The sequence below is a fragment of the Adiantum capillus-veneris genome, chromosome 17 (genome assembly GCF_014529385.1).
Source record: "Adiantum capillus-veneris isolate H3 chromosome 17, ASM1452938v2, whole genome shotgun sequence".
In the NCBI taxonomy this organism is placed as follows: domain Eukaryota; kingdom Viridiplantae; phylum Streptophyta; class Polypodiopsida; order Polypodiales; family Pteridaceae; genus Adiantum; species Adiantum capillus-veneris.
In genome coordinates this window covers 105,630,503-105,644,543 of record NC_140947.1, presented here as the reverse complement: position 1 = coordinate 105,644,543, position 14,041 = coordinate 105,630,503, and the positions used below count along the sequence as shown (strand labels likewise).

The 14,041-nt window shown below is 46.7% G+C and overlaps 1 protein-coding gene across 5 annotated transcripts in view; it reads right to left on the bottom strand.

Moving 5' to 3' along the window:
- Nucleotides 1-14,041, bottom strand: part of LOC147437829 (uncharacterized) — a 226,120-nt gene that overhangs the window by 100,729 nt on the left and 111,350 nt on the right. For all 5 annotated transcript variants that reach the window (XM_086487273.1, XM_086487274.1, XM_086487275.1 and 2 more), the window contains 2 exons: nucleotides 9,031-9,224; nucleotides 8,664-8,832 (listed from right to left, as the gene is read on the bottom strand). In XM_086487273.1, the coding sequence (XP_086343399.1) occupies nucleotides 8,664-8,832; nucleotides 9,031-9,224 (363 nt within the window). The remainder of the gene's footprint in view (nucleotides 1-8,663; nucleotides 8,833-9,030; nucleotides 9,225-14,041) is intronic.

Sequence of the window (14,041 nt, the reverse complement as noted above, 5' to 3'; positions counted from 1 at the left end):
GTACATTTTTATACTTTGAACCTGGACACATTTTTTAAAGGTCACTTATAATAAAAGTGAAAAAACCCAAAACTCACTTATTGAGTTTTCCCCAAAAACATGAGCTTTCTCTCTCTCCCTCTTCGTTCTGCTAGCACTTCCCTTCTGTAGCACAGTGCCTCCGCTTCAAGCCTCAAGGCCTGCACATCTTCGCGTGTTCTATCACTTGCACACACCGCCGCGCGCTCATCAATGGACTCTGCTCAGATGGCGATTGAGAAAGTGAACGATATGTAATCAAGGACTGGATGAGGCTAAGCATTCACTAATGTCTATGTGAAGAATATGGTAGAGTTTATGTCAGATAAGACTGTAGAACCGTCTTTGAAACCTTTGGTCCCATTAGCAGTAAAGTTCTTATTCTAGCTCCAGGAATAGGCCATTAGAGCTTCTTTACTTTTGTGCTCCAAAACTGGCTACGAGTAAGAGTAAAAATTGCTTGGGCGAGCCTTAATCCCTAATCGCCTTCTTTTCGCTAAGCTTCAATACCAACAGATTAAATTATCCCACTCTACAAGCATCAGCTTCTCTTCCTTCTTTTCTTCTTTTCCCGTGTATCTGCCCATTGCGTTCTTCTCTTCCCGGTGTATCTGCAAACTCGTCCGATTCCATACCTCCCTCTACCCTCGCCCCTACCCTCTACCCACTCCCTCGCCCCTACCCTCGACCTTCTCCCTCGCCCCTATCCTCTACTCACCCCATCGCCCCTACCCTATCCTCTACCCACCCCCTCGCCCCTACCCTACCAACCCCTCGCCCCTACCCTCTTTTTGTACATTTTTATACTTTGTCCAGGTTCATATTGAACCTGGACACATTTTTTAAAGGTCACTTATACTAAAAGTGGGAAAACCCAAAACTCACTTATTGAGTTTTCCCCTCACTTATTGAGTTTTCCCCAAAAACGTGAGCTCTCTCTCTCTCTCCCTCTTTCTTCTGCTAGCGCTTCCCTTCTGCAGCATAGTGCCTCCGCTTCAAGCCTCAAGGCCTGCACATCTTCGCGTGTTCTATCACTTGCACACACCGCTGCGCGCTCATCAGTGGACTCTGCTCAGATGGCGATTGAGAAAGTGAACGATATGTAATCAAGGACTGGATGAGGCTAAGCATTCACTAATGTCTATGTGAAGAATATCGCAGAGTTTATGTCAGATAAGACTGTAGGACCGTCTTTGAAACCTTTGGTCCCATTAGCAGTAAAGTTCTTATTCTAGCTCCAGGAATAGGCCATTAGATCTTCTTTACTTTTGTGCTCCAAAACTGGCTACGAGTAAGAGTAAAAATTGCTTGGGCGAGCTATGAAAACGGTAAAATTGTCCAAAAACGCAGCTCCCCAGAAACTCAAAGGGCATACAAAAACGCTAATGGAAGAGGGGCATTTCCGGCAAGCACTCTCACAGTTGCTTCCATCCCCTCTCCCTCTCTATCTCCTTCTTCTTGCATTTCTGAGCACCCAACTAACAATTGGTGTATCCCACTTATCACATAAACAACACAACCACGCATCCAGAGCTGCAACGTAAGATGCATGAAGGGAAGGTGAGCAATGCCAAGTTGATGTCCTGTTAACGATTCCTTTCCTTGGCAAGACTCCAATTGAAAAAGGAAGAGACGGTGAGCAAGCTCAAGCATCTTATGTCGAATGCATCTGTACTTAATCCCTAATCGCCTTCTTTTCTCTAAGCTTCAATACCAACAGATTAAATTATCCCACTCTGCAAGCATCAGCTTCTCTTCCTTCTTTTCTTCTTTTCCCGTGTATCTGCCCATTGCGTTCTTCTCTTCCCGGTGTATCTGCAAACTCGTCCGATTCCATACCTCCCTCTACCCTCTACCCACTCCCTCGCCCCTACCCTCGACCTTCTCCCTCGCCCCTATCCTCTACTCACCCCATCGCCCCTACCCTACCAACCCCTCGCCCCCTCTACCCACCCCCTCGCCCCTACCCTACCACCCCCTCGCCCCTACCCTCCACCCTCGCCCTCGCCCCTACCCTCTACCCAGCCCCTCGCCCATACTCTCTCCCTCACCCCTACCCTCCACCCACCCCCTCGCCCCTACCCTCTACCCTCGCCCTCGCCCCTACCCTCAAAACTACCCCTCGTCCCTACCCTCTACCTACCCCCTCGCCCCTACCCTCTCACCTCTCGCCCTACCCTACCCTCCCCCTCGCCCCTACCCTCTCACCACTCGCCTTACCCTATCCACCCCCTCGCCCATACTCACCCCTCGCCCCTCCCCTCTACCCACCCCCTCGCCCTACCGTCTCCCTCGTGCCCTACCCTCTCCCATACTCACCCCCTCGCCCCTACCCTCTACCCGCCCCCTCGCCCTACTCTCTCCCTCGTCCCCTACCCTCTCTCTACCTGCCCTACCCTCTCTGCCCTTCGCACCTATCCATCAGAAATCTCCAAAACGCACCTACCAGAAATCTCAACAACGCACCCTACCAAAAATCTCAAAAACGCGTCTATAGAATCTTTTGCTCTTCTAGTGTCGAGATCTCGTACTTGAACATTCTACCAACTGTACTCACTATGGAAGGAGGTAGCAAGAAACAGACAACAGAAGGTGGTAGCAGCAAAAAAGAATTGTTGCGAAAGAAGAAAGCTGTGGCTGCAGAATCAGAGGAATTAGAGAGTGAGGAGATGTCAGCAAGCAGTAGCCACGGCTTGGATGACATAACTTCCAGCGACCCCAGTGATGAAAGCTACAAAGCAGACTCGCCCTCTGAGTCAGAAGCACACTCCGAGTCAAATGCTTCGAGTGATCAAGAGGACCATACAAGAACAGCTCAAAAGAAAAGGAAACAGCCAATCATGAGTCATATAATCAAGAGGCCTGCAACATCCAAAAATCGCACCGCATTCTCTTTGGATTTTTATTTACAACAGCCTCGACCATCTCTGAGCGAGGTATTTTCCAATGCTCAGCTGTACACTCTAGGTCTCACAGCATTGGCTGATGCCAATCTACCTAACACTGTTCCTGTGGAGATGATACATCAAATGTTAAAGGATTTTTCCAAAGTAAGGGGCCACAAGTTGACAGCTGAGAGGCTTGGCCATGTCATGGGAATGACTAGCTTTCCATCTGTGAAGCCGGCTACACGCACTTTTTCTAAGCTGTCCAAGGATGCCACAGTTCAAGCATGTCAAGAACTGCTCAGTTCGGATCACCCAAACAATGAAAGGAACAAACGGATTCTGGCAATCTTCAGGTATTACTTTCTCGCTAGAGAAGCCAAAGAAGATAAAGAAAAAAGTGATCTTCCCACTATCTTCTCCCACTGCAACGGCCTCTACTGTTTAATCCACACCATACCCTGTGGATTCCACTAGATTCTCTTCACCTCATTGCACTCTAGGGCTAAAAGATTTCGGGCCCAAGTGCAATCTGTGCAATTAAGCTTCAAATGTTTTGCAGCACCTCTTTTGGCATGGGCCATAAATGTTGAAGATCCACAGGAACCCTCCAAAGGGAAAAGAAAATCTATAAGCATTCAGGTTGACCCTACAGTTACCAAGAGAAAGAAGATAAAGGCAAAAGTGGTGAAGGATACAGTGCAGTCTTTACTCTCCTTGCCAGTTTCAGAGAGCCAACAGACTAGGGTGACGCGTCTTCCTAGTCACACTCCATCTACTTCTACCCCTAGTTCTACTGTGCCAGCAGCACCAGTGTCTACAGCACCAGCAACAGTCTCTACTTCCGCCCCTCCTCAGAGCAGGGTGGCCGTTGCGACCTTACAAGATCCTCTCCCTTCTTCTCTCATCTTCACTCATACTCCAGTCAACATATCTCACTCTCCGTCTACAATAACCATCTCAGAGGTACCTACCACACCAGTTGTACCACCTCCTAGCTCGCCGGCTGTGCCACTTACACGTCCTCCAACATCCCATGCATCTGAGGGATCTTCAGGGATGCTCGACTCTACTTCTCTGTTTCAGCTTTCTGAGAAGTTACTTCAAGACTCACGGGCTGCTATTGCCACCATAGAACTAGGTACAGAGCAGCTAGCTGCCACGCACCAACGTCACTCCGCCATATATGCAGGTATGGAAGGATCTCTAAGAGTCGCCGAGTGTGCCATCGTAGATAGAGATGCTACGATTTTCACATTACAACAAGCATTGAAGATTAAGTCAAAGATTATTGACGACCTAAGAGCACAACTATCAGGATTTTAAGAGACGCTTTTGTATGGTAAATAGGTCCACACAGGTTCCTGTGGGATACAGATGGACTGGGCCAGGGACACACGTCAAGACTCAGGTACAGACTCCTGTAGGATATGGGTATGCAGGAGCAGCAGGTCTCACTCAGCAATTCTTGGGATCATACACACAGCCAGGGACACAGGTCCAGACACCTGCAGGGTATGCACGAGCATCAGCAGGTCCCTCTCAGCAATTCTTGGGATCGTATACGCAACCCCCAGTCCAATACTATACTTCACCAGGGCCTCAAGGTCAGATACCACAAAGCGTTCCTTGCTGTGACGGTGTTTCTGGTGCACACCGCCATGGTTGTGTCACTAGGCGTCTTGAGTACACTTCAGGGAAGGTGCTTCCATCCGCTGTGGAGCAAGTGGCTGCTCCAAACACAGGGAACCAGTTTGTTCAGAACATAGTCCAGCAGCCGCAGCGTTACACGATCGATTTGATAGCTCCCCCGGACGTCGAGACTTCCGGTGCAACAGTGGTGACGACACTTTCTCTTGGATGACAGGACCACATTGCTTGCTACTCCTTTCATTGTACATATGGTTACTTTTTGCAGTTTTACATATGTGCCTCTGCAGGTACAGGACTTTACTTTTAACTTGGATTTTGTTGTTGTTCGTCTTCCCCAGGTTGAGGGCGGATTTCCTTTGCTCATTGGAAGACCATGGCTGCGACACACTAAAGCACTTCATGATTGGGGAAACGATGCAATGTGGATACATACTTCTGGCTCCCCGATGCAACCCATTCTCTTAGAAGGAAGTATGGACCCCGTCGTGCAGCAAGTTTCTTTATCAATGGAAACCAACCCTGAACAAGAACAGCCTACTCCACCTGACGAGTCAGACGAGGATCTGTTGGAGTGGTTGGATGCTACCAAGTCTATGCCTTGTTATGGAGTCTCTATTCACTCCTTGCCTGAAGGTACACCCTCTTCAAATGTTTCCATAGTTACTAAACTTAATGAGCCACCTGAGCCTTTGAAGAAGCATAGAAGCAGGAAGAAATCCCCTCTACAAGAGTTCACCAACCTTCATCATCAACACCATCTGCTTCTCCAACCACAACAAAGCTCTCCTCTGTGTATAGTAAACTCCCTTCGCGAAGCTTCCTTAAGACTGGATACAACAAAAACACTATTGTTTTCAAGTTTGATGATATCCCTGATCATAATATATCTAACGGACAACCTGGGCTGTTGTATAGATTATCAGAACAACTGTTTCCCTCACTACCCCTGCCCACTCACCCTCTCCCTCTACCTACCCCTTGCCCCCCTTCTCTCTCCCTCGTTCCCCATACTTCCCCACCCCTCCCAACTCGCCCCTACCCACGCCCTTCACCCTTGCCCCTACCCTCCCCTCCCTTGCCCTCGCCCCTACCCACCCCTTGCCCCTATCTAGCCCTCCCCACCCCTCTCAGGCTCAACAAGTTTTTCCCCCAACACCCCGCATGATCAGCTTGGCTCTATGCTTTCACTTGGTTGCCATCCTGTAGCAAGTTTTTCCCCACCCCACCTGCATGATAAGATGGCTCGATGCATTCACTTGGTTACCATCCTGTTGCTGTGTAGGCCTTTCTGTTCTGCCATCATGATGGAGCTTAACCCTATAGCTTAACCCTATTTCCGGTGTTACTCGGGCTGATGGTCATCCCTCCTTTCAAGAAGAGTGTTGTTGCAAAAAGTCTGGCAAGGTTCATCTGCAACTGCAAGCATGGACCAGGTCATTTTCCTATCACTATGGTTAGGGCAGATAAAGATGCGCTGGAATCAAATTGAGCTTATCTCTTTGCTATAGAACATCATTTTTTTTGCCAATTGGGATTCTTGGATTATGCAATCAAACTGAGTCGCGCCTATTCAAAGGCTTAAAACGTTTGCAATCACTGCAGTGTGTTTAAACTCCACTTCTGGGCCTAGAACCTGCTTCAAGAAGGATGTACAGATGTAGTACCTAATGGTTTTCTTTCACAGTTTTTTCAGTATTCCTCTCACCAGGACGGTCAGTGGTCTTGTGGCCGGCAACGTGTAGCAGGCTACAGTGTCACTTTCACAGGACACACAGTTAGTACAGTTGGTCTAGGCTGGTTCACACTGGATGGACTCTCTGGGCTGGGCAGTGACACGTGGCAGCAGAGATACGGACTGGTCTAGTGGACATCGTAGCCAAGTCACCACATGGCTGACATTTATGAGCCGTTGGTGGCTCTTTATGGTGGTACATATGAGTAGTAGCAGTTGGTCATCGGGATTATTATCTTCACCTTTGGTCCCTTTGGTCCAACATTGTCGTCGAGAGCAGTGAGTCTATACACAGAGCACTGATTCACCGCCCCTGCACACCTGAGCCTCGACACCCCCATTGTACCTGAGAGTCCTGGGCTGGAGCTGAGTGTGCTGCCATGCCAGAGTCTGTATCAGTTCTTTGAGATAGTCGAGTCATTTGTTGTGGTCTACTGTTGCTGTTGTGTCTCTGTGAGCTCACTTGTTGTCTGTTGTTTCCCTTCTTATCTGTCTATTTGAGTGAGATTGTCACGCACATTGCACTGAGGACCACCCACTATAGAGAGCACGACACATTATCCGCGCTACACCTCTCAACCCTATCCACCCCCTACCACTTATCCTCGTCCCTACCCCCCTACCTCTCGCCCCTATGCACCCTCTTCTTGCCCCTACCCACCTCCATCGCCCCTATGTAGCCCTGACCCCTACACGCCCCTCCTCGCCCCTACCTAGACATCCCTCTTGCCACTAATATATATACATAGAGAGAGAGAGTACATATGCATTCATATATATATATATATATATATATATATATATATATATATATATATATATATATATATATATATAGAGAGAGAGAGAGAGAGAGAGAGAGAGTACATATGCTAGCCTATTCCTCTCGCCCCTAGCTACCAAGCCCTCGCCCCTATCGAGCACCCTCGACCCTACTGTCTCCCCTCATCCCTACCCTCCTGGCTCAAAAATTAATTTTTCCAGTATTTTCACTGGCGAATCTCCTCGACAGCGATTTGTGAGCACTCTTGAGAGGTATAGATTACAATAGAACAGGGAATCAAAATTGTGTTGTAGATATGCAGTTCCTTTCAGTTATCTTGGTATACATCTTTTCACCGTTTTCCAATGTTTTCTCTCCTCGAGACGGTGAGTGGTTTTGTGGCGGGCAACCCGTGCCAGGTCTAGAATGGCACTTGCACTGGACGGGCAGTTACAGTTGGTCTTGGCTTCACACTGGGTGGACTCTCGCCTGGGCAATGACACGTGGCAGACACTGAGAGTGGTGGTCTAGAGGACACAGTGGCCAGTTCATTGCCACCACAGTTCACAGATATGCTGAGCTCGGTTGTCAGAGATAGTTCTATTTGCGGCTGGCTGCTCTTTATGGTTGTATATATATGCTTAGTTGGATTATTGAGTGATATACGTGGTATGGGTCATTGAGTCTAGAGTCTTGTGTTTAATCTAGCACTTGCACAAATGCACAGTTGGAGCCTCGACACCCACATTGTACGCATGAGTCCGGGGCTTCGAGCTGAGTGTGCTGCCGGCCAGAATCTGTACTGGTTCGATGAGTTAGTGGAGTTTCCATTGGGTTGGAGTTGACTATTGTGTCACTTTAGTTAGTCTTGCTATTTCCATATTGCTCTACAGTGCTCATTTCTATGTTTGGAGTGAGATTTCCTGCATATTGCACTGAAGATCACCCACAGTAGAGAGCACGACATACTTTTCCTACTACAGTTCTCTCACTTTATCTTTGAGCATGTGCTGGCCATCTTGAGCATTCCCTGTATTCACCAGCATAAATTGTTCCATGAGGAACTTTGTGCATCTCCACTGTTCCTCATGAGGTAGGACAGTTCCTTCCTCTCCCAGCAAGGTTTCCTCTTGATGACTCATTTTTTCTGGGGATGACGGAAGGGACTCAAATTCTTGCTCCACCTCTTCAAAAATGTCTTTTCTCTGCAGCCTCCCTTAGAGACGCGCCGCCCACTTGGAGTACTGCCGGTAGTCAACTATACCATCTCTTACATTTTGAGAAATCCATACCCCAAGGAGGAGAGAGATGCAGGTGCTCTGTTCACTGCCAGTAGGCTCAGTAGTCCTGCTGCCAGACCTGGACCCCCTGCATTAAACCAGGTTCTGACCTAGTGCACATTTTCTTGGTTGCTTGGGAAAAGAAGACCACTTTCTATCAAGAAGGATTGTTTGAAATACTTAGTGATTGACAAAAAAATTCATTCATTTGTGGTAAAAAAAAAACATTTGTGACAAAAAGCACCACCAGGCCTTTGAAGGCAGCCTTTTCATGCTCAGTCTTCCTTTAAATCAAAATCCTCCATTTAACATAGACAAAGAGTAGTGCTTACCTGACCAAGCTCTTCATTGAGATTTGAAGTGCGTGTTTGAGCAGGACCACCAGCTGGTTTGTATACCATGTGAACATCCCAATGTATAAAGCAGCACTGAAGGACCTTGACAAGCTCGAGGGTTACATACAGCGAGATGGGTATCAGTGAGCTTAGAAGGATCACGAACCTGTAATTCAGTTGCATTCAGAAAATTACAACAGACATTTCCAGAAAAGAGATAGTGAGTCCAGCAAATTTTCCGAGTTACTTTCACTTTTAATTAGCAGTATGTGCTACAGCCTGGTTAACATGTACACAGCCAGCTTTACTATCTTGAAAAATAAAGAAAAAACAATTTGCAAACATCTCTAAGCCTGATTATTACCTGAGAACTTGTACAAGGAGCCCTGTAAGGTTTAAACCAGGTTCAGGCCATACTTCGTCATTTGCTAAATAAAAATGGTTTGGATTCCCATCCGTCCACATGAAGTGACCAATTGCTAGTCCAATACACAAAAGTAGTTGAAATATAAACAATCCAGCAACGAGAATGTTCATTTTCCTCTCTAAATGAGAGACCTGAGTTCATAATCCGATAAAAGAACAAGCAACTCTCTCTCTCTCTCTCTCTCTCTCTCTCTCTCTCTCTCTCTCTCTCTCTCTCTCTCTCTCTCTCTCTTTTCATTTCATTTCATTTCTCTCTCTATTTCTAGCTTTATTTCTAGTATCAAGGACTTTAAGGTGGGACCCAGACCGGTTGGGATTGCAGTGGATCATGCTCTATTGACCTTCTCAATCTCCTTCCAATACAATGCCTTTCAAGTACAAAGGAAGAAGACACACACAAGATATACTTTCACGCCAGAAACTGATTCAGTCTATGTGGAAAAGATCTATAATAGGATGTGGACAGCCGAGCCAGTATATACTGTAGAGGAGATTCTGTAGAGGAGATTACTTCTCAATTAACAGAGATACTACATGGAGCAGCACAAGAGGCATACCCACATACTCAACCTGATCAGAAGAGAGGATCTGGGAACATGCCCCAAAACAGTTGGTATGACGAGGAATGCAGAGAGACGAGAACCCAGGTCCAGAAAGAGCTTACACTTGGGATCATCACATATAAGCAATCTCTGATTGCTCTTCGGCGTATAGTACGTCGCAAGAAAAGGGCATTTTTAGCCAAATTGGAGAAGGATTTATATCAGCTCTTCTTGAGTCAGGACTCACATGAGGCCTGCCGCTTATTTCACGAGCACTCACAGCCTCCGACAATTACTTCTCCTGAGATCTGGGGTCAATATGTAACATCATTATATATGGTATCTGGACAGCCTCTATTACCAGATCCGCTAGAGCCATGCCCTGCTACTAGTACTTTCTTTACTACAGAAATGGTGGAAAAAGCCATTGATAAGATGAAGACAAGAAGAGCATATGATCGTGATGGTTTAGTAGCAGAACATCTGATCCATGCCAGGGATCTACTTTCAGAAGTCCTTGCTCGTCTGTTTAATCGGGTCATGTGTGAAGGATTACCTGAATCTTGGAAATTATCTACTATCGTACCTATTTTCAAGTCAGGGGATCCTATGATACCCGGGAACTACCGTACCATTATGGTAGGTCACACTTTGACCCGACTATACGCATCCATTCTTGAACAAAAATTGAGTAGATGGGCAGAGAATGAGGGCATAAGGGCAACAGGACAAGCTGGATTCAGAAGAGGTTATTCCACTTTAGATCATATTCTTATGCTCAGAGCCATTATTGAGGAAGGAAGAGCAAACGGGAGAAGGATGTATGTTGCTTTGTGGATTTTCGGAAAGCTTTTGATACAGTACCAAGGGCCAAATTGATGCGCAGGATGCAAGAGTTAGGGGTCCCCAAAGAGATTATTTGGGGGATCATGGCCTTATACGGGTCAGTAACTGGTTATGTACGTACTCTAGAAGGGGATTCCGACATTGTTCATTCCACCGTTGGAGTAAAGCAGGGATGCCCACTGTCCCCTACTTTATTTGGTATGTACATAGATGAGGTATCGGATCATAGTTACATGGGACGGCGGGTCGGGGTCGGGAACGGGGACGGGACGGCAAAAGTCAGGAAACGGGGACGGGAGTCGGGACGGCAAAAAAAAAAAGAAGAGTTTTTTTGGCTTTTTTTGACCTATATACATGCCACACACATAGAGCATCACTTTGACCACAAATTTACACTAAATAGACCAAAGAACATGAGTCATATAGACGCAAAAAGGCTAATAAAACATCGAGAAATGAGGACCCAAAGGGTGGCTTTTATAGCCATTGGGGTGCTTTGAAGTTCAAACATATGGCTATTGGAGAGAAACTAGCCTCTAGAAATGATCGGTTTTCAAATTTTAAAAAAAGTTCCCTTCCATCCCCTGCTGTCCCCTCCCGTCCCCTGCCATTCCCTGCCGTCCCCGGGACGTTTTACCTGCGTTCCCACTTGGCAGCTCTTTTTCTGTCCGTCCCCACCCGTCCCCGTCCCGGAAATGGGCGTCCCCCGTCCCTAGGGTCCGTCCCCTCCGTCCCCTGTTACTATGTATCAGATTACATTGATAGAGAAGGTGACAGAGGTGCTCAACTTGCAGGGTCATGGATCCCTTTGTTGATGTATACAGATGATATTGATATCTGTGGATCAGGATAATTGGAAGTCAATGGAGAGACCTTTGGTATCTATGATTTCCCGAATGATTAGAGCCAAGGCCTCCGTACCACACGCGATTACCCGAGCGGAACTAGCGGCCCCTCCGATAGAAATTGAAGCTCTTACCAGATCAGTGTCCTTTATACATGGTTTGTGGGATACAAATAATGGCCGATATACTAGATTGGCCCTCGAATCCTCTCGACAATTGGCAATGAAAGGGGATACATCATGATGGTATGCGCAACTGTCCTCGTGGTTTCAGAGACACGGGTTCAGTATGGAAAGATTACCCCCCTTCCAATACTCTCTTGAGGCTCCATCACTGGCAATTACACGAACGGAGATTAATAAAATCATCCAACAAGATCTTATACAGTTGGATACTAAGAGGACATGGGTAGACCCTACACAAGAATTGGGCACGAAGATGGCCGACTACAAAGAAAACTTCCTACAACTATCTGAAAATGGATTTGTGATTCGCCCGAGTTACATGGATACCCACCTGTCTCATGGTTTGAGATGTGCTATTGGTCAGATTCGTACATGTTGGGGTATAAAGCCCAATGTGGTCGCCCAGGTAAGTGGGCGGGCCGCCAAGTATGTACACATATTCTTTTGTAAAAACCTAATAAGAACTCACTATGCTCTACACATTACAGTAGAGCGAGTTCACCATATCGTCGTGCTCTTCTTCTTGCACTCTCTCTCGCGTCGCACTTCCGCTCGTACTCCTTCAACTGGTATCAGAGCTCAGATCGAGGCTCGGGGCAGCACTGCAGGAGGCTAGAGTCACCAGCTCAGATTGGAGTGAAATTCGACAGGCGAAGACACGGCCCCAAACCTCGTGGGTGAGCCCGAAGGGCTCGGTGTTGTCAGAAATCTCGGCCACCGTTCGGCTTCGACAAAGGTCTGCGCAGGCAATTTTCGACTACGTGGTCTCGACGGGTGCAGATCCGACTCTGCAAATTTGGGGTTTTTGGCCTACGACTGCAGGTGCTGAGGATATCGACACTCCCAGAGTGTTGATTTGTGGCTGTCTACACATCGAAGGACAACTCACAGTTCTTGGAGACGTGTCACATACGACACGGGCGCATCTACACACAGACTGTAGGCGACATCCACTAGTTCATCAGGTAGCTTGTGTTTGCTGCTTCATATTCCAGATTTCATCCTGACATTGCAGGTACTTCCACATGGGATGTATTGTCAGAGATGATGTATGTCTCTTGAGGGTTTGCTGGCTGTGAGTCACGTAGCAAACAACCGCCGCAGCGGTTACAGCATATAGTGGGAAATTTGTGGATGTATGACTTTGTGGGAAGTCTATGTACTGTCAGATTTACTGCAGCCTTTGTTGAGGGTCGAGTGAGGTTTTATTGAGCTGGGGGATTCTCGAATGTTGAGATCCTTTCGGTGATACAGGTCTTGGAGCGATCCCTCGACCACCCTTAGATAGGCAGCTAGGATGTATTGACTGTGAGTTAGAGAGTTGGGATTGCATCTTTGCTTTACTGCCGTTGAGGCATTCTCGCAGTCTATGCTTATAGGACAGTGACAGGACAGTGAGAGACAGTACAGGTGCAGGACAGGTTTACCCGCAGCTTACAGTGTCAGAGAGACAGTGTTTTTTGAGCTGTTTTTTGGTCTGTTTTTTAGTACACCACAGCCATTTTACAAAGGAGACTGCCGAAATTTATGCAAAATCTGAAGCTTCCTTGGTTCATTTGACAGGTTGATATTGGTTCAGAGGTCAGTTTACCGGGGAAACTCTGCTGAATTTTTCCCAGAAAAGTAAACTACTCTGAAGCGTAGCTATGGCTGGATCACAGGACACTGCTCTTTACAATATTAAGAAGCTGGATGGAACCAATTTCCCATTGTGGAAGAAGCAAATTTGGTACGTGTTGGTACAAAAGAAGTAGATAAAACCTATAAAGCTCAAGGGGATAAAACCAAAAGATATGGACGAAGATGAATGGAGCGAAATGGATGAATTGGCACTTTCTACCATTATGCTGACTTTGGCAGAAAGCGTTCACTTCAATGTAGCAGACGAGATGTCGGCTTATCAAGCATGGTTAAAGCTGAGTGATCTTTATGAGAAACAGAGTGCAGCTTCACAGGTATACTGGCTTAAAAAGCTTGTTGACTTGAAGATGAAAGAAGGGACACCTATGTCCAATCATCTGAATGAATTCAACACAATCTATAGTTAGTTGTCAGGTTTGATGAACCTGTTAGAGCTATGTTCCTGTTGATCACATTGCCGGAAAGTTGGGACACTTTTCGCACAGCTTTGAGTAATTCTGCACCTCCAGATGGTTTGAACATAGCAGGTGTAGAAGGAAGTCTGCTCACTGAAGAAACCAATAGAAAGACAATGGACAAAGGCAAAGGAACAGCCTTAGTTGTCAGGGGAAGGACCAAAGAAAAGTAAAAAGGTGGAAAGAGGAATCAGTCTCCTAGCAAGTCCCGCAGTGCTAAAGGCAAGAGTGACATAGAATGCTACCATTGTGGCAAGAAGGGTCACATGAAAAGAGACTGCAGAGAATGGAAAGCAGAAAAAGGCAAAGAGAAAGCTGAAGACCATGGTGAGAAGAACAAGTCCTCAGTGAAGATTCAAGAAATAAATGTGACAAACACTGTTGCAGAGGATGACAGTCTAGTGTCAGGAGACATCTACTTCTTGAAGAATACAA